The sequence below is a fragment of the Opisthorchis viverrini genome, assembly GCF_000715545.1.
Source record: "Opisthorchis viverrini unplaced genomic scaffold opera_v5_132, whole genome shotgun sequence".
In the NCBI taxonomy this organism is placed as follows: Eukaryota; Metazoa; Platyhelminthes; class Trematoda; order Opisthorchiida; family Opisthorchiidae; genus Opisthorchis; species Opisthorchis viverrini.
The window spans coordinates 95484-117420 of record NW_008751789.1 but is presented as its reverse complement, the minus strand read 5'-3'; the positions used below and the strand labels follow the sequence as shown (position 1 = coordinate 117420).

At 42.6% G+C, this 21937-nt stretch overlaps 1 protein-coding gene across 1 annotated transcript; it reads left to right on the top strand.

Annotated features, from left to right (window-relative positions):
* T265_06409 (hypothetical protein) lies at positions 1-3144 on the top strand (the record flags this gene model as incomplete). Its single annotated transcript, XM_009171667.1, has 2 exons — positions 1-532; positions 2168-3144. The coding sequence occupies 2 exons, from the start codon at positions 26-28 to the stop codon at positions 2258-2260; spliced, it is 600 nt and encodes a 199-aa protein (XP_009169931.1).
* Between the last annotated feature and the right edge of the window lie 18793 nt (positions 3145-21937).

Below are 21937 nucleotides of genomic sequence, written 5' to 3'. Positions count from 1 at the left end.
GATTAATTCAGCGTTTCTGCTTGACATGCTTTCCCGGAACAAATATGCTCATATGTTAATGTCCACATTTTTGCCGTCTTCTTCTAAGGCTTCGCTGTCGTCGCATGATCTTCCTCCACCTCCCGCACCGATTTTCGACACACCAATCGATGAGGATTGCACCATCCAAGGTCGTGGACAACTTCCACACCCGAACAACTGCGCATCGGATATGAACTCGAACGGCTCTGGGTTGCCACCGCCTCCACCCCCTCCTCCACCTCCACCACCTTTTATGATGTTTGACGCTCCAACGACCGGGGTTGACACAATGGTCACTAACAAAATGGGTCAGCTGAATATCGGTTCAAAGGATTCCAAACCGAGAGAGTCCGTTGTTCCGCAAGGTCCTCCGCAAGATTTGCTGTCAGCTATTCGGGCTGGTTTGACGCTGCGTAAGGTCACCGACCGTCCGGTACCAAAAGCCAATGGAGATAAATTTACTCGGAACATGTCGGTTCTTAGTCTGGGCAATAAGCCCAACGACGTTCAAGTGAGTGACACATGCCTGTTTGTGACTCAGAGACCAATTCTCACTCTTAATTGTGATTTGGCGACCCCAGTGCCGTTCAACTTAACTTTCTGTCTACCCTTATCTGGCTCATTTCACTTAGCCTGTAAGCCTTTGCTCGGGACAAATCCTAGACGACGTTAAGTAGACCTGATACACTTGTGGTCTCCTCGAGTGACATCGCCGAAAACAGCGAGGCAACATTGATTGAGTCTTTTGCGCATGAAACATTATTTTTTTCACGGATCGTTACAGGCGGGCTTGTCGTGGTGCTACGAGAAATCTATTGAATCAGTGTCTGCCCGATATCAACTACCGGAAATTGACGAGCAACGCCGTCGTAATATCTCCCCTGATTCTATCTACAAACAGCTACTGTGATTTTTTCTCAGATCATAACTATAGTTTATTTTTTGCCCAATTGAATCTTAGTTTGCTCCAGTCTGCTGGTGTCGCATGGAATTAGATCGAATTGATGCATGTGTTTTCGGTTTCGTGCTGTCACCTCTCGGACTTTTTAAAAGACGTCTCAGTAAAATTCCACTGAGCAGACGAAAGTAAGCTTTATAGGACTTCTAGAAACACTGAACGTCTAGTTCGGATGTGAGATGTGTACAATGATTCAGTTGAGCAACTTGAATTTTAAATATCATAGAGGCACAATCGGAGGATCCTATGAAATTTGGATGTACATATTGTATCGCCGACTGTGAAGCCGTTTAAAATGGCCTCAATTTTTTCGCCCACCTAATGTAGCAAGAACACTTTTTGGTTTCAAGTAGAACATAAGGTTGACGGAAACCCGGGGACTGCGCCTACCTGATGAGCCCTAAAAAGGGCGAGGCCGGTTGTGGGCTGTCTACGGATTTTCAGCAACCTTATGAGTAGTACATTACAAAGACAGTAAGAACACTGTTTTATACAGTGACAAATATGTGCTCTTCAGATGAGCAGGACTTCTGGAAAGAGGTGTTGGGCGCCGCTGTGCTGGAATTTTCATCACCTTACACCGTTAGCCTGCAACGCACTTGGGTTTTCCCACAACTACCTTAGTAAATACGTTTTAGTGTGTCTACCTGCTAGGGCCACCATATCACTGACAATATCAGACCAGTGTCGGGTTCAAAAACCGCATGCTCTCGATTGTCCACTTACGCCGGGTCTCCCTAGTTCAAGTGTCTACTTTACCGCCGCGTCGCATGTGCAGTGATGTTTTCTTAATATTTTTATTTCTGTACAGGACCCACACCTAAACCTTATTTACTTCAGATGTTTGCATGTGACCGATTCATCTGGTTTTCTCAATCGATACGTTGAAATTGGAAGGTGCCCCTCGACTTGAGGCTACTTTTGTTAAAGCGCGAATTTAATGGTCGGAAGGTCTGTGGTTCGAACCCAACCTCTGCCTCTCGACTTCCTCTGTCTAGGCTTGGGCAGCTTGGCAATATCCCAGCCATCGTGCTTCCTTCTGATGGCATGGTAGTTAGGTATCGAGAAGGTGCTACAGCTGAACGATTTTTTGTTTTAACGGTAAGAACTGAATTTTTTTGAAACGCATCCACTCTTTGTCTTAATCCCCCTTACACATCCCACTCCTCCTTTCTCTATTTTACGTAGGCAATTTACGAAGCCGTTCGGCGGCGTCGTGAGTGTATGGAAAACAATTCGACAGACGACGAGAACACAGAATCATCCGACTGGGATGATTGAGATACAAAGGTGGACGGAGCCCCGACGCTTTTTCCGTATTCGATCACCATGTACACAATCCTCCATGTGCAAACAATGCGTGCTAACAATGAACATGTTGCTAGGCCTCGACGAGACACGTACACATTCTTTTCGCTTTGAATCAAGCGTTTTTGCCTTTTTGTTTTCTTTCTTAGGCTCAGTGATTTTCAAGTGGCTTTTGTGGGTGTTCGCTGCGTCTGTTTTGATCGGAACGGCAGTCAGCACTTGTCTATTCCCCACACGTCTTTCTACGTCACCTTCCCATCCGTCATTTTGTTATTGTCTCACGTTGTTCCACTTGCCATTTTTGTAATCTGAGGCTGACGTCCTCATGTTGCCAGTTCTCGTCTCATTTGTTTGCCGACTAATTCATCCCATCTCATTCTCGTACTGTTCATTTTCAACCTGCTGACACCAATCTTAGATAGTGTTCTTTTATACATTGTTTTGTTTCGACTCTATTGTCTCCCAAACTCTGATTCTAAACATGTAGCTCGTCCCATATTTCGGGCTGTTCATTGTTTCAATTGCGCGGTAGCTTGTGTCGATCTTTGTTCGGATTCAATGTATTCAGCAGTCAAACATCCTGCTGTCGCGATTAGGACGAAATTTAGACTGTTTCTTTTTTTTCTAATTTTCTGCCACCCTCGCTTTTCTCCTACAGTTACGATATGTACTTCGTTATACTTATTATAACAAAAGCAGGTGATTTCCGGTGAATCATTTGTCCTTGGCCTCATTTGGAAAGTGTTTGAATGCGTGATTCGACCTTCAGACAACTTACCCACCAAATGTATGGTACACAACTCGAATGGGATCACCCACAGTGCTCCTGACCTTAAGCTGGCAATTAAACGTACCGATGAATTGTCTCCATATGCTTGGCTTCTGGTCTTCTTGCCTGTGGTACAATATTTGGTCTTATTTATCGGGTTTTTGGAATAACTTGTTTCCTATCCTTGGAGTTCCCTAGTGGTCACAAAAAGTAAGTCCCTTTACCTGCGTTTTAGATTAAACGGATGATAGTGTTCGTGGATGATGAGACCAACTACTGCAGTTTAGTTCAATATATTTAGATTTACTGGTGCGACGAACACTGAGCCCACGATTACCATCTTTAGCATCTTCTGTTATAAACATTGCATGGAGACTTCAGCTGTCACAGTCGAAAAAAGATGAATTAATTGAAGGTTGTTGTGCGTTGTGACGTTCCAAGTGCACAAAAACGAATGCTGTGCTCGATTATGCCTTTGGAAATCCGCATGGTAACATAATGCCACAATGTGTTTGGTTACTATGACCCGCTAGAGATGTATGTAATCGGGATCAGGCTGCACCGCTGTCCGCGCAACCCGTTCCGACAAAACTGATGTATTCGACCTAGGTTTGTCAGATTATCGACCCAATGGCGCTGTTCTTCGTTGTCTGCTGTCCGCTCCAACGAGATTGTTCCCAATTCGTGGTAACTACATAGCACCGATTAATTTCTCTCGGGTTTCTCACCAATCGCGAAGAGAACTGCTTAGTTGTCTTTGAAGAATTGATCATTGCTCATCTGTTGATCTGGAGGGATGCCCATCTGTACAACAGACTGAACACTGTTGCACGGAAACTTAAGGAAAGCAGCATGTGTATCCACTCTTTAGACAGTCTGACGTATTTTGTTGAGGCAGAAAATGTGTTCACGCAGTCGAACAGGGGTTGAAACATCACTAGCCACGGAGTTATTTAAGGAACGCAATCAACACATTTATACCAGGTCTGTGATCGGCACATGCTTGTAAGAATAAGCTTTACACGTGTGGCTTGACCTTTCTGGAAAATGTTCTTTGAAGTCCCGGGAAGCAGGATTTACGGCATACTCCACACGGTTTTTAATCATTTTGTAACTATCGTCTTCCACTATTTGTCCATCTCAAGAAACAGTGAACGACTACATCAGGGAAATCTGTGAAATGCAAGCGTCGCAAAGTCGTAATGCAGACTGCAAGTTCTCTACGGCTATCCTGCACCACACGACCTTTTCCCAGCTAAGATTAACTGGTCACACATAAGTCCTCGATGAACTTCGTGATGTTATATCCCCGACGAAACTGAGTTGTCCACAAGTCGTTCTTATGTACCGGCTTGATCAGTTTAATTAACATGAAATAATTAACATAAATGCTAACAGAACCGTGTGTTGACAAGTTGAGCGACAATTTAAGACACAATTCTGATCCAGCTCTCTACACAGATGTGTTTTTCTGCTCCTGTGGTTCATTCTGAGATCCGTGTCTGTTTTCACCCTTGAACTCAAATAAGCTAACTGGTTTAACGTTTGCAGGCGGGCGCTTATGTTCTGTTTAGGTATGTCTACTTACTATCCGTTGGTTCAGCGTTTTTGAGGCATTCCCGTCGCCGACTGTTGTTCTTTCCACGTGAGGAAAATTCCCGTTAACAGAGCTATTTTCGCGGTTGGGTACGTCATCAGTCGAAATACTTTTGTACTAAGGAAGTTACATGGATGTGTACTTTCTGATTTTCTAGATAGCTGGTTTCCCCCAAAATTGCATGTCACTATGGCAGTAACATCTGGAGGTCGTGTTGCTTCACTGTCCCACCGTTACACCGATCTCCCTGGACAGCGTGATTTGGTTAATTGATGATTCAATATGGTAGCAGTTCGAACGGGCCACGATTTTGACGTGAGTCGAAAGTTGTGATGCGAGCTACAAAGAGGAGGCATACCTAGCGAGTCCCTAGTCAGTAAGATATGTTTATTTTGTGGTTATTAATTGATTATGGTCGTTTGTACTGACCAAAGTTAATGGAACGTAACAACCATCGTGCAGCGTCATCACATTACCGCTATATATATATATCTATATATATATATATATATAAAGCTGTTAGATATATGGAGCATTCGCTTCATCCATCCCGATAAAATGTTTGAAAACTCTACAGACAACCGAATTCCCGGGGGACAGATAGAGCATTAGCCGACGGTTCATATTATCGGTCTGTCCAAAAAGAAAACCCCTTCCTCGTTTGATCGTTTTGGTTCTCTGATGGATGTGTTTGATTCCGGGTTCCGTACATATCACATCCCGCAGCCTTCCATGCCCAACTATCTTCGATAAGGCGTGTTCCCAAGTTGAAACGCTTTCGTTCCGTATATTTCATAACGTAGATTGACATTGCCAATCTGACTTTTAGTTTGACGAACAGGTCTTCAGTTAACCAACTTCGCGATTGTGCGAACTCCGACATGGTCTTAATCCGAAAAAAATTGTCCAAAAACTTGTCCTTGGATCCACTGGGAGCTTCAGAGAAGACCGTGTTTACAGCGCCACATTTTGAAAGGCTTTCGTATTTGCATCTCATACCACATGTTGTTGACTTGGAGAGCCCAACTACTGTTTGTTTGCCTGACTAGACAGCGTCCCTCACGGAGAATCCGACAATTGCCAAGCCATGACCAGGAGTTTAACCGAGTGCCTGTGTGAAAGAAATAGTCTGATCCACGAAACTCAACCTTATGAGATGCTTTGTTCCTATTACGTTTCATTGGGTGCACGCCGGTGGAGTCGTTTACGTGAATCTCCTATCAACCGTTGAAGGATGCCAACCGCAGGCCCAATCACGCACTGGTTCTCTAAACGGCCATCCGGAGAGCTTCGATGACAAAGAATAACTTCGTGTGGCTGGGGAATCTCTTGAAGGAATCTCTTTTTATATGCCCCCGGCACAATATTTTTCATAGGTTAGTTTTGTCTTTGTGAATTGGATAATCGTCAATGCCAAGTTACCACAAAAATCATCCGTGGAAAAAACAAGTTTTCCATAAGATTTGCCCACAAGCACCACTTTTATCAATTCGGGGAGTGAGCCTTTCATTAAATACGTTCGATCGTCGATCGTGTATGAAAATCGCAGTTTTTGTGTTGACCTAATGCGGATCTCGGTCGTGGGGGGTATCATAGTGTTACTTATTTCTGCGTGACACTCGCAAAGCCTCAACACTGGCGGCACCGGATTTCTGCTAAGCAACAGTGATGATCTCAAGCCTTTCAAAGAACGTGCTCAGTTCATTTAATTGCGATACCTGCCTGATAGTTCAGCATAAAGTTGTTCATTGACCAGGTGGCTGTTGATCTGTTCGCTGAGCTTGGCGATTGACTTGCAATCGTTTTGTCAGCATTCGACAAAACATCTTCAGTGCGCTGTTGCGTGGAAATGTCTCCTCGAATGGTGACCAAAACCTTTGCAAATACATTGTCAAGCTCTGCGGACGGATCAACAGCCACCTGATCGCTTATCAATTATGGCACCTGAGCTACCAATATTCCAACACATTAACAGCATAAGGTTTTTAACGCAGTGCAGCAATGTAGATAGTTGGTTTTTGCTTTGTGGCACCTACGCATCCAACACCGCGATCTAGACTGTCATACATGTGTAACTCTATCATTCCCTTTTTCCGACTGTCCCACTACAGGCTTGAATGTTCGAACTCCCAACCAGTTAGGTGTATTTTGCAAAAATTCCTTGTAGAGGCTTATTGAGAGGGATAGCCTTTTTCTTGGGATGTTTTCCCCTCTGAGGATGCATTGTCCTATCAAGGTATTTCTAAAGAACGGCTGCTGCTCAAAAGTATGCACCCACCACTGGTCTCTTGAGGCTTATCCCCACTTTCCAGAAGCGACTATCTTACATAGGTTGGTTCCAACAGGTTCCTGGGTAGAATAACCGAATTGTCTAGTGACCAATGCGTATTTCTTCTTCAGTATGGCAGTTGAGTCATAGTAGAATTCTGGGAACTAATCTTTACGGAATCTTCAAGCTTACCAGCGCAGAACATAGCCATATTTTCTGAATGTTTTGGTATCCATCCCGTATATGAGGTGTTGCATATGTAGATGCGATTGCCAAGGAACTGTTAACAATAACCACCCCATTTGAAGTTACAGCCCCCGAATTTCGACCAGACGTGACTGTTCACCTGAAGACTTAATGCATCCAGTAGTGTGACCACTGTTAACCTGCAAATCCGGTTCGGATGTAAGCCAGTCGTTACAAACTTCTCAGGCACTCTAAGGCTCTGTTGTGGCACTCACTGCACATCCAGTGATCCGCTTTGGGTGAGAGGTTGATTGTTCTACTTGAATACTGACCACATATATTTTCCAAAATGCATCTTTTTAAGATGGCGCAAGAAAGTGACCACCAGTCACTGTTTTGCTGCATCATGGATAACCGCTTGTTATCAAATACACTGCTATTTTTCACTACACAGGTTTATTGCTTGCTGCTGGGTCATGGCGAACCACGTGACCAGAGTGTTTTATAGTTTGTGATTAAAGAGAATATTGGTAGCTTCAAACCCCAATGTACATACACTCACAACTCAGTGATGGTGTCGCCGCGACTGGTGATGAAACGTTTGCAACCAAATTGCCCAAACTCAACGAAAAACCAACGGCCGTTTTCATAGTTTCGTCTGTCTCCAGACAACCGTTATCGATCCAATAATACAACATTAGTCCTCTCCCACACAACATGCAAAGTGGATGATGACACTGCTTTTGATGTTACCAAGATCCACCGCTGCTCTTCAAGGCACTCCCGGATATTGATCTGACAGTCTTCTGACGAACCTGTTAAATAAGATTCGCAAGGAGTGTCGCTCGCATCGTGCAAAATATTTTCACCAAGTCCATCAATATATGTTGGACAGGACAGTCGCGCTGTTTTCGTCACAAGCATACACAGGCATGTCCAAAAACAGTTGGCAAGCAGACGCGCTTTCGACCGAAAGCTGAAGCGCGACTGGCGCATGCGGAAAACGATTTGTTGTTTGATTGATCTAGCCAGTGGTAATTAGACTAGACGGTGTGGAAGAAATCTGAAGGTAGATTTGAATGCGGCACGGAACGCAAGAAAAATTTTCCTTCGCCACCCTTGACAAGATTTTAAAACTCGTAAACACTGTGCTGTGCAGGGAGTTGAATGACGCAACTGATGGATTTATATCGATTTTGATTAGTTTACGCAGTCTGGTTGGATTGTAGCACCTGTGATAACGTTGAAACAGCATTAGACGTACACCAATCGTTACTTGCCACCTGATGGCGCCAGGAGCTTAATAAAGGACGCGGAAAATTTTTGGAGATTTCAGACGCAGTAGACAATAGGAGAATGATGCTTCTCTCGAAAGTACACCACCATTCCAAACACGTCTTACTTTACCAGCGAAGTTTAGTTCAGCTCAAATTCCAAGCTTTGTTTAGCGGATTATCATGTCCTGCGTCACTCTATTTGCCCCAATCCGTGTACCGATCAGAGCGGGTATGCTTTAAACGTAAATTGTCTCTTTTTACCCATTTTCTCTTGTCTAACGGCCGCGATTTCATAGTTCTCCTCCCACCCTGTGGCTAGTTAAATCAAATACACAAACTGCGGCACATCATGAATATGCTGGTCAGAAGACAACTGTATGAATGTGTTGTTTTTCGGAACCGTTTGCCCTCACATCCTCAAGCAACCACCCGAAACTGGGTTCTTCAAACAATATTTCTTAAAAGCCTTACATCCTTTCAAGCGTAAAATGCAAAACTCCTGAGGTTGGCACTCTTTCACTATAATACTGCGATATGATTATATATGTTGTTATGCTTCCATGAGTTACTTTCATCCCAGTGTCCTTTAAACCTGATATTATTATTACCCAAGGTCCGATAACATATACCACAATCTTACCGCTTCTGTCCTATTTTAATCACCGGATTTTCTATCCTTCAATCCCTATAATTTTTTCTTCATGACTTAACGAACAGGGTAACACAACAGAACCTGCTTGCTCACAGTGTTGTTACGGTAGGCTGTCGAGTAACACGGGAATTATTTATGTGACTGTGTCCGACGATTGCTCCCACCGAGTTTGTGGTTGATCCATGGATCCTACATGTGGAGCGATAATTGCGGGCGCGATATTACTCGCCGTCTACCGCAATATTATGCTGACAGTAGAGAAACCGTTTGTTGTTTTGGGGTAGGGGTAAGCCCGGTGAAGTTTGGCAATGACTGTTAAACTTAGCAGTGAAATAATTGTGTTTGGTGGCAGATTGGAGCGACCATATTAGCCCACCAGGCTGATTCCACGCTAACTTTTGTGATCATGTCACAGGATTTTTACGCTTCACGGTATTGGTGCTTTTTCTGTCGGAAGTGAGACGGTTACCTCAGTGAACAGTTCAGCTATACTGAATCATTTCAACAATGAAGGTTTCTTCAGCTTTGTGAGATTCTATGGGAATAGGCTGCGGTTCGTGATATGTTACAACAGGCGTCCATGCTAATCCAACTAACAAGCTTTGAAGTGTCAAATACTGTCACAGGATTCATGGAAAAAAATGGAAGCAGGTATTTTCATGAAGTGAACTACTCACAAGGTTGCTGAAAACTCTTGAATCTCCCGTTAAAACCAAATTGATTTGCAAATGAGTTTATTTGTCGGAAGCGGGTATTGTCTGCGGTCATTTTTCGAACCAGAAGGCATTGGTTTTTATAAGGGTCAAAATCCTTCACAGTAAACATCTTTTTTCAGCATTATAGACACTGATTATTTGGAAAAACCAAAGCATGGTTGCAGAGTTTCAGGGCATACGTTGAGTAATGGTCTGTAAATACGCCTGAGGATCGAGGGTTTCTTCCGAATTCCGCTTCTCAATCAACAAACGATTTCTGCATTTTGTCGAGTCTCCTGAACCGACTTCCAAGTATAAATACACCGAACAGCCGAATTTCTTTTACATTCAGCTGAAGACGACTTTCTTGATCAGTTACGGTTTTGTTTTCGTCACTGACGAATCAGATTACGTTGCCTTCATCCCAAACACCTTACGAAAGGCGGGTAATTCTATTTTCCATTTCGTGGTCAGGCTTAGAGTTGCACAAAGTGCTGGAAAATACACCGTTTTTTCTATTTACATGTTTAACTCAAATTTTCTACGGTGTGAAATGAAGAAACTAAGGACACCGTTCCTCATTTCGATCAAATGACAATCATCAATGTGCAAAGCAGAGACTTTATTCAGAATTTACAGTCCAATGAACTACTTGACCTAATCAGCCACACGGCTGCATGCGAATTTTTCCTCCAACAAGCTTTTTTAAAATCTAATTTGCATAATAGGCATTTCTAAAAATAAGCGGATAGTGTTACGCGACTGGACTAGGTGGACATTGTTGTACTTGCTGAGGATGAACCCAGCTAGATGTTTTGTGCCTATGAATCACTTGGCAAAATTGTACGACGTGAAAGCATGAGAGAGTAACGCCGACAAGTTGGATAGACATAGTGCAGCGGAATACTAAAGCAATATTCTAGTACCTAATCGCTTCATAGACCATTCGCAACCCTGGGCAGATATCGGAAGGAAAAGGCCTGTGCAGGATCGAACTTAGTCGGAACGCTCAGCGCGTGCGAGTTTTCGTGCTGTTTAACCTGACGTAATTTTCACCACCCTCATCAGCAGCAGGGTTCAGTGATTTTTCCAGGAAACTGATATAAGAAGTCGAAAAAATACTGTAAGCAATCTGCACTACGAGTATTACAAAGAACCTGTCTATACAAGCGCATGTGTACAAGTTTAGAGGTTTATGAAGAGACTTGTCTTCGGGGACTAGAGCGAATTCAATGCCCTTTAAAAAGAACATGCCTAGAACGGTTAACAGTCTGCCTGTGATTTCCCACATCACTAGGTAGATATTTTAAATTGGACCCATCGTATTTCAATTATTTTACATCACCTATTGAAAGATAATATCCCGATAAGGTTTGTCTATTCCGTTTTTATTTTCCGTTTTCTGCAGACTCAAGCGTGGTTTTATCCAAACGTGTCAACCGATTTTCCAGAGATATCCTCCATATTCACACATTCCACCAAACGAACGAAGCGATTTACATTTTGTCGAGTATCTCGGCTTGTGTAAAAGAAGCAGGTGATTACAACGGATCAAAGTGTAAGTACACTCGGTCCGGGCATTCAAATTGTCTTAGAATCCAAGTTTACTATACTTCCTCTGGTTTTATTCCAAGAACGGAGATATCATCCCCAGTTGAAATAAGTCGCGCTCATATGACCGGCCAAAACGAGGACAGACAACTTGTTCTATTCCCTCGGTATTTGCCACTGAGTGTAATCCACCGCAGGCATCAGAGTTGCGGGTACGCCTGTCGGGCTAACTGCACGATATGTTGCTCTGATCTGTTCGAGCGACGTCGGTCATGTGTGAACGGTTCGGGTGAACAAAACACCCACATTTAGTGATTAGAAGTCCCGGCTACACTGGGCTTGGATATTGTCAAAATGACTGAGTGCCGTGGAATATAATATAATAACTGGATTCAAAGCACAACGTAGTGGAACAGGGTGTTAAAATCCGACGTTTCGGTTCCCGTGGCCAGACATTTTAAAGGAGTTCTACAGTCAGTTGATTGTAAATTAGCCTGTCTGCAAAAGGCTTCTGTCTTGAATTTGAAGGGAATTACATATGATTTTCACGGTGGATCACGGTAATGGAGGAAATTTATTAATATTCAGTAGAAATTCCATCCTTCCTCTTAATTTGTTTAGCCATCATACAAGATATCACCATGCTTTTATATAACTGTTTATGCTAACAGATTAGCCTACTTCTTTAGGGGGATTTTCAGTGCGAAGTTGTGAATTCTACGGTCTGAAAGCTTTACAAACCCTCAGTCGATCAGAATCACCCAGAAGACCGCATCTACTCAATACCAGCAACTCCCATCATAAACTTTGCAAGTTCAAATTTTCTTGGAATTTAGAGGGCGAGAGATGTACATTACGAACTGAAAGGATTTCACAGTGTTGTTCGAATAGTGGCACCGCTTTCCAGGAGTACGCTCCAAAAGCTAAACTTCAAAAGACTCAATTATCTAAAAGCAATAGGCTTTTGCCGTATTCACTTAGAGTTACACTTGGCACACTCATTGAGTCTTCAGTACTATCATACATTCATGGATTCGACCATATTTTTACTGTTTGTCAATCGTTAGAAAGAACACTTGCATGTGTAAAGTCGCAATAAATTCTACGTGTGCTAGTCTGCCGTCATAGACACCCCAACTTCAGCCAGTCTCGTGTTTGTTTATATACAGTCGGCTGACTGCAAAGGTCGTCAGCTTAATGGTTAATAAACATTTCCCAGTGACGGATCGATAGTGTTGTATCCAGCGGGAAGATTTTTTCATCATGTAGATACTGAACAGGACATTAAGTAGCGAAAAAACNAATACACCGTTTTTTCTATTTACATGTTAAACTCAAATTTTCTACGGTGTGAAATGAAGAAACTAAGGACACCGTTCCTCATTTCGATCAAATGACAATCATCAATGTGCAAAGCAGAGACTTTATTCAGAATTTACAGTCCAATGAACTACTTGACCTAATCAGCCACACGGCTGCATGCGAATTTTTCCTCCAACAAGCTTTTTTAAAATCTAATTTGCATAATAGGCATTTCTAAAAATAAGCGGATAGTGTTACGCGACTGGACTAGGTGGACATTGTTGTACTTGCTGAGGATGAACCCAGCTAGATGTTTTGTGCCCATGAATCACTTGGCAAAACTGTACGACATGAAAGCATGAGAGAGTAACGCCGACAAGTTGGATAGACATAGTGCAGCGGAATACTAAAGCAATATTCTAGTACCTAATCGCTTCATAGACCATTCGCAACCCTGGGCAGATATCGGAAGGAAAAGGCCTGTGCAGGATCGAACTTAGTCGGAACGCTCAGCGCGTGCGAGTTTTCGTGCTGTTTAACCTGACGTAATTTTCACCACCCTCATCAGCAGCAGGGTTCAGTGATTTTTCCAGGAAACTGATATAAGAAGTCGAAAAAATACTGTAAGCAATCTGCACTACGAGTATTACAAAGAACCTGTCTATACAAGCGCATGTGTACAAGTTTAGAGGTTTATGAAGAGACTTGTCTTCGGGGACTAGAGCGAATTCAATGCCCTTTAAAAAGAAGATGCCTAGAACGGTTAACAGTCTACCTGTGATTTCCCACATCACTAGGTAGATATTTTAAATTGGACCCATCGTATTTCAATTATTTTACATCACCTATTGAAAGATAATATCTCGATAAGGTTTGTCTATTCCGTTTTTATTTTCCGTTTTCTGCAGACTCAAGCGTGGTTTTATCCAAACGTGTCAACCGATTTTCCAGAGATATCCTCCATATTCACACATTCCACCAAACGAACGAAGCGATTTACATTTTGTCGAGTATCTCGGCTTGTGTAAAAGAAGCAGGTGATTACAACGGATCAAAGTGTAAGTACACTCGGTCCGGGCATTCAAATTGTCTTAGAATCCAAGTTTACTATACTTCCTCTGGTTTTATTCCAAGAACGGAGATGTCATCCCCAAATGAAATGAGTCGCGCTCATATGAGCGGCCAAAANTGACTGTGTCCGACGATTGCTCCCACCGACTTTGTGATTGATCCATGGATCCTATGTGTGGAGTGATAATTGCGGGCACGAAATTACTCACCATCTACCGTAATATTATGCTGACAGTAGGGAAACCGTTTGCTGTTTTGGGGTAGGGATAAGCCCGGTGAAGTTTGGCAGTGACTGTGTTAAACTTGGTGGTAAAATAATTGTGTTTGGTAGCAGATTGGCGTGACCGTATTTGCTTACCAGGCTGATTTCATGCCGATATTTTGCATCTTACTGACACTGAACTTTTCGATCATGTCGGAGGATTTTTACGCTTCACGGTATTGGTGCTTTTTCTGTCGGAAATGAGACGGTTACCTCAGTGAATAGTTCGGCTCTACTGAATCATTTCAACAATGAAGGTTTCTTCGGCTTTGTGAGATTCTATCTGAGATTCTATGCTAATCCAACTAACAAGCTTTGAAGTATCAAATACTGTCACAGGATTCATGGACTGTAGCATTGGATTTGTCCGCCATGTGACGTTAGTAAAACCGCTAACCTGAAAAATGTTATAGACACTGATTACTTGGAAAAACCAAAGCATGGTTGCAGAGTTTCAGGGCATACGTTGAGTAATGGTCTGTAAATACGCCTGAGGATCGAAGGTTTCATTCGAATTCTGCTTCTCAATCAACAAACGATTTCTGCATTTTGTCGAGTCTCCTGAACCGACTTCCAAGTATAAATACACCGAATAGCCGGATTTCTTTTACATTCAGCTGATGACGACTTTCTTGATCAGTTACGGTTTTGTTTTCGTCACTGACGAATCAGATTACGTTGCCTTCATCCCAAACACCTTATGAAAGGTGGTTACTTCTATTTTCCATTTCGTGGTCAGGCTTAAAGTTGCACAAAGTGCTGGAAAATACACACTGTTTTTTTTTTCTATTTGCATGTTTAACTCAAATTTTCTACGGTGTGAAATGAAGAAACTAAGGACACCGTTCCTCATTTCGATCAAATGACAATCATCAATGTGCAAAGCAGAGACTTTATTCAGAATTTACAGTCCAATGAACTACTTGACCTAATCAGCCACACGGCTGCATGCGAATTTTTCCTCCAACAAGCTTTTTTAAAATCTAATTTGCATAATAGGCATTTCTAAAAATAAGCGGATAGTGTTACGCGACTGGACTAGGTGGACATTGTTGTACTTGCTGAGGATGAACCCAGCTAGATGTTTTGTGCCCATGAATCACTTGGCAAAACTGTACGACATGAAAGCATGAGAGAGTAACGCCGACAAGTTGGATAGACATAGTGCAGCGGAATACTAAAGCAATATTCTAGTACCTAATCGCTTCATAGACCATTCGCAACCCTGGGCAGATATCGGAAGGAAAAGGCCTGTGCAGGATCGAACTTAGTCGGAACGCTCAGCGCGTGCGAGTTTTCGTGCTGTTTAACCTGACGTAATTTTCACCACCCTCATCAGCAGCAGGGTTCAGTGATTTTTCCAGGAAACTGATATAAGAAGTCGAAAAAATACTGTAAGCAATCTGCACTACGAGTATTACAAAGAACCTGTCTATACAAGCGCATGTGTACAAGTTTAGAGGTTTATGAAGAGACTTGTCTTCGGGGACTAGAGCGAATTCAATGCCCTTTAAAAAGAACATGCCTAGAACGGTTAACAGTCTGCCTGTGATTTCCCACATCACTAGGTAGATATTTTAAATTGGACCCATCGTATTTCAATTATTTTACATCACCTATTGAAAGATAATATCCCGATAAGGTTTGTCTATTCCGTTTTTATTTTCCGTTTTCTGCAGACTCAAGCGTGGTTTTATCCAAACGTGTCAACCGATTTTCCAGAGATATCCTCCATATTCACACATGCCACCAAACGAACGAAGCGATTTACATTTTGTCGAGTATCTCGGCTTGTGTAAAAGAAGCAGGTGATTAAAACGGATCAAAGTGTAAGTACACTCGATCCAGGCATTCAAATTGTCTTGGGATCCAAGTTTACTATACTTCCTCTGGTTTTATTCCAAGAACGGAGATATCATCCCCAGTTGAAATAAGTCGCGCTCATATGACCGGCCAAAACGAGGACAGACAACTTGTTCTATTCCCTCGGTATTTGCCACTGAGTGTAATCCACCGCAGGCATCAGAGTTGCGGGTACGCCTGTCGGGCTAACTGCACGATATGTTGCTCTGATCTGTTCGAGCGACGTCGGTCATGTGCGAACGGTTCGGGTGAACAAAACACCCACATTTAGTGATTAGAAGTCTCGGCTACACTGGGCTCATGTATTGTCAAAATGACTGAGTGCCGTGGAGTATAATATGATAACTGAATTCAAAGCACAAAATAGTGGAACAGGGTGTTAAAATCCGACGTTTCGGTTCCCGTGGCCAGACATTTTAAAGGATTTCTACAGTCAGTTGATTGTAAATTAGCCTGTCTGCAAAAGGCTTCTGTCTTGAAGGGAATTACATCTGATTTTCACGGTGGATTACGGTAATGGGGGAAATTTAATAATACTCAATAGAAATTCCATCCTTCCTCTTACTTTGTTTAGCCATCATACAAGATATCGCCATGCTTTTATATAACTGTTTATCCTAACAGATTAGCCTACTTCTTTAGGGGAATTTTCAGTGCGAAGTTGTGAATTCTACAGTCTGAAAGCTTTACAAACCCTCAGTCGATCAGAATCACCCAGAAGACCGCATGTACTCAATACCAGCAACTCCCATCATAAACTTTGCATGTTCAAATTTCCTTGGAATTTAGAAGGCGAGAGATGTACATTACGAACTGAAAGGATTTCACAGTGTTGTTCGAATAGTGGCACCGCTTTCCAGGAGTACGCTCCAAAAGCTAAACTTCAAAAGACTCAATTATCTAAAAGCAATAGGCTTTTGCCATATTCACTTAGAGTTACACTTGGCACACTCATTGAGCCTTCAGTACTATCATACATTCATGGATTCGACCATATTTTTACTGTTTGTCAATCGTTAGAAAGAACACTTGCATGTGTAAAGTCGCAATAAATTCTACGTGTGCTAGTCTGCCGTCATAGACACCCCAACTTCAGCCAGTCTCGTGTTTGTTTATATACAGTCGGCTGACTGCAAAGGTCGTCAGCTTAGTGGTTAATAAACACTTACCAGTGACGGATCGATAGTGTTGTATCCAGTGGGAAGATTTTTTCGTCATGTAGATACTGAACAGGACATTAAGTAGCGAAAAAAACTTTTCTGCACGAATAAGGTATGAAAAGTATGCACTTGTTGGGTTCCATGAGCGAAGTTCCCGATTAATTTCCGGAGGGCAACCCACAATGCGGAAAAGCAAAAAGCAGTTCATGCCAAATAACAGGCATCTCTCCTGCCATTGTGTGGAGTTTCAAGTTGAGTGTGAATTAGTTGATTAATTCAACCTTCAACGGTGCCTGTACTCTGTGGTGGTCACTCCCTTGTCCCTACAACCTGCCTCGCTTACGTTGTTTGGTACATCTGCACACACTAGGCCATGAATTACAAGTACACAAATCACGTGACAATTCCTGTCCCACTTGCAATCCTGACCAACCTGTACACACGGCTACCCCCTGCATCACGCGCTAGTCTTACAACCTTCAGTCGCATCAGGTCAAAATTGTGTTCAAGTTGTTCCAACTATCAAACAAGAATGGGCACTCCTCTCTCCACAATGCGCACATTAAATAGGCAAGTACTTCGGCTCGGTGCACACGCGCGCACAGGACTGGAGGTCATTCAAGTCCCAGAGGTCTCTACGGCCAACTCCGGAACACATGTTGCAGCTATGCTGCAGAGAAAATACATCCCACGTCCGGCATTTCACTCAGGAACTCGCAGCAGTTAACCTCAAGCCATTAGTTGCTTTTCGGCTTATTCCAGTTTTCACCTTGTATTTATTTTTACCAAGGTGTAATCGCGATTCTTAAAAGAAAATATATTTTGCCGTTGCTCGTCGTCTCCTGATAATCAAGTTAATTACGTCACAACCAGAGCACTAACAAGCCTACTTCAGTGCTAACAAACAATGTTACGAGGACATCCAAACCTGGAGCAGATCAAACCGAATATCACTGGCAGATTCAGGATACGGTTTTTGCTGACGGATTTTGTACACCCTCATTTCTTCATAAGCTTCAAATGATCATCATTCTCCCGTACACTTGAACTTCCTTACAGCGCATAGCCGCCATCCTTATGACAGGAATAATGAACACCGATTCGAAATATATTCGGTCCACCTTCTCCACAATTCACCAGCTCATAGTGCTTCTCTTGATAATCCAGAAGATGAACATATGCGCTACAGTTATTTGTGCACCGATGAATCAAAGCACTCTGTTGCGTCCGCTGCCCTTGAATCACCGCCCAAAACCTGTCCTCTTAGCGCACCCTGAAGACCTTTTCATTATATATATATATAGCTTCACCGTGTTATATGAAATAAGTTTTCTCGATGTTTGTATGAACCTGAGCCCATAGATTTGCGGTTGAATGGTGCATTACCATTTGGCAGCATACTGACATCACACGCAAAAAAAACAAAGTCCATCCATGGCTACCCCCTGATAATTGGACAGTTTTTAGTTGGTTGTCTGAATTCCAGGTCTAATCAGGTCGATTGCATTATTTGGCCTTTATACAGACGTCCAATTGGCTTACCTTTTTTGAGAGACCAAATAAATCTGTTCCAGTGCGCTCCCAGTGCACTCATGTGGTATGTTGTTACTGTTACATTACCACTCATTTTGTGGACAAAAGTAAAGACGTAGTACAAATTTGTTAGTCTGGTACCAGTATCTGGTCCTCTCGATGTTTCATTAGGGCAATCCAAATGCCTGAAGTGTGAAATCTCGAAATTGAAGGAGATGGCTTAATCGAACAAGTCGGTCATCATCTTAATTCTTTAGGTTAAGACTACATAGATAAGACTCCTAATGTAAACTAATCTAATGAATGAAAGGGTTCACACATCGCGGNGCTATATCTAAACAGCATAAAGGACGGAATAGGGCTTCTTCAAGTTAAGTTTTCGTTATTTCAGTGTATCTCACACATCCAATCGCCCGAATGTAACTCTCACCCAAGCTGTCGTTATAAATCTGAATGCTGAAATGATTGAGCGTATCAGGTTGGGCAGGAGAGACAATGACCAACAGTCGGCATTGTTTGAGAACGTGAAAGTATGTGAAAGTACTTACTGCTACACAGGTTCTACAGCGTGATATTTAAACGAGTAGAATGCAGTGTCTTACTGCATGATGTGCCAGGTGTATGAGAGCGAGAGCACAGTGGAGGGCCGACAGTTCGTAGAAATCATTCAGTGGATGGACACAGGTAAAAGTCGGGTAAAACCCAAATGAATGGCTTTAAGATGGCACTCAGCATGCTGTTGGTCCCACTTCACAAGGACTTCCATTCTTAGTTATATTGTGGTTGTATAAATGGTCCAAACGCGAAATCCCATTCACCTGAAAAATGTACAAATATCAACAGAACCACAAAATACTCACAAGCCTGAAAGCACTATGGAAAATTCACCTTGGAACTAACTAAGCTTTGAGTAGAATGAACGAATAATTTGTGTGAGCATCCAGTACTCCAGTAGCTCACGCCTGTTGGTGCAGAAAATCCTTGACATTAACGTTCTCCAAAAACGACAAAAAACTCTGTCACTTTAAGCCTATAACCGATCGAGACAACAACTTACTCGATTTTGCTTTCAGAACCCGTAGCAGGTGGACAAACAAAGGAAAGCCTGGTTCATGCCACCTAAGAAGGTTCTGTTTGATCGTCCAAAGGTAGATTTACTTACAAGCAATCTGAAAAAAAGTTGTGGAGTACGCCGAACCACATTGAAGTATTATTTCCCCGAACGGGATCAGCAGTTCTCTCATGGAAACTAGCACGGTTTTTCCTGTGCAGAATTTAATATCCACCGAATAGACATAAGGTGCCATAAACTTCTCTGTTTTATCCGGACTTATTTCTGTCCTGATGTCCTGACCGAAATCATCCAAACAACGGTTTCCTTTTTGACACTAGCCCTTGTCTCCCAGTCGTAGAACTTCCACTGTTCGTTGATGCAAGTCTAGTCATCGATTTTTAAAAGCTGGTTGTCATTTATCTCGACACATTCTGCACAACGGTTAAACAGATAGGGTAACATACGCTTAAACTTGTATCTAAAACGGACTGTACTTTTGGGTAGATAGCATGGTTTGTATGTGCTTTACAAATCCAGTTGGTGTCAGACCATGTTCAATCTTGGAACGTTTCACTAAGTTTGAACTACGAAACTGGGGTTCAACAAAGCGCGCTCCTAGTTTTTGATATCACCCAAAATTAGGGGAAGGGAGCCTCCGTTATGCGGTTGAATTTAGCCACAATCGCTTCGGCCGGTGAACAATCACCACTCCAAAACCGATCGATATGAATAGTGTGACACGAGCACAAGAATAATCAACGCGTATGCAATTTTGATTAAAACGGTAATGTAACCATCCTCCGAGAATCATTCATCTAGGGTGGACATGACGATGATTTAATTCACTCTCCCGCAGGAATCTTTGGTCAGTACACGAATTCGCATAGTCAGCTTCTGTAGCAGATGGGTTGCAGAATGACCTGAGATATCTACATCAAATCGGCGGCCGACGGCCTTTCTTCATTCCTCAGTTTGCTGGTAGCTCTGTGGTCTTTCAAAATGACCGGCTGATACTTGTTTCTGAAGAATGTCTGAAGTGTGCTATTTCAGCCTCTCCAGTAACTCCGGTTGTTGCAGCGCACATTTATGCTGCCTTTCCCGTGCGCTTTTTCATTTCCGATGCAAGGTTCGTAACCCGGTTTCAACCGGTTGTTGCAGCGCACATTTATGCTGCCGTTCCCGTTATTCATGTAACAAATCTAGAAACGTGCGCTTTTTCATTTCCGATGCAGGGTTCGTAACCCGGTTTCAGAGAGCTGAGTGCAGCCACTGATTTCCAACTAAATTTTTACTGCTTCTGAGTTACAGCTGGTCACAAAATTCGGAAACTAAACGGCAAGGAAGCTCACTGAACGACTCAGTACATCGGGATCATGGATACAAGGGCAATTGACACACAAAATACCTAAAATTCTGTATCATTGTTGTGTTACTCGTCATGACAGCTTCCAAATGGCGTTCCCATTAGGAAGCTAATGATTCTTCAAAGCTCATGTTCTCAAGACTAAATTTATGCAGGTTTATACCTAATGTGGTAAGAGAAAACCAAAACTTTGGAGGTAGGCTTGCACAGCAGATAAGTACGCTAAGCTTCTTCACAAATGATGTGGTTCACTTGACCGCATACTAGCCTAAAAGTACGCCAGATACTAGTTCACAAAAATAGGCACATTTAACCGGTTATTTTGTTTCAGTTGAGTGAAAACCACTGTTATAAATTGTCGTCATTCACCCAGATTTAAACTTTTACCATCCGTCGAAATATCAAGTCAGACGAAACAAATGTCTACAAGAAGGTTGGCAGGAACATTTCTCACGTTTTTCTCAAGAAGGATAAAATAATGTAGTTTCCAAAAGGATACGTGTGTTAGCCATCTGCCAGGGAATTCATCGCCAAGAATTTTTGAGAGGTATCGCCTCCTAGGTGGACAAATGAGCCGCCATATGAAGGTTTGTTTTCGCACTTCCACCTGTCTGATCAGATATTGTCCACTTTGGGATTCCTTTGTCCACCGATGTGCAGCTGAAGTGACCTTTATTAGCCTATTGCCATCATTACTATTATTGCTAGTATTATTACTACCCATCATTCCTAGTCTTCATTATGTCAATCGGACCTGAAATTACCGCCATCAGCATGTATGCCGGAGGTGAAATCGGACCTGAAATTACCGCCATCAGCATGCATGCCGGAGGAGAACAGTGGAGCTCCACTGTCATGTGCTCTAACATACCAGTTCGAACAGCGCAGCATTTACAGATGTGAAAACCACCGGGACTTGCATCATACGTAATCCATTCGACAAAATAGTTTGATAACATCAACTAATAACATAATAATAACATCAAATTTGATAACATGTGAGAACATCACAAACGAGAGATTCAGTTGGGTTCCAGGTGAGTCTT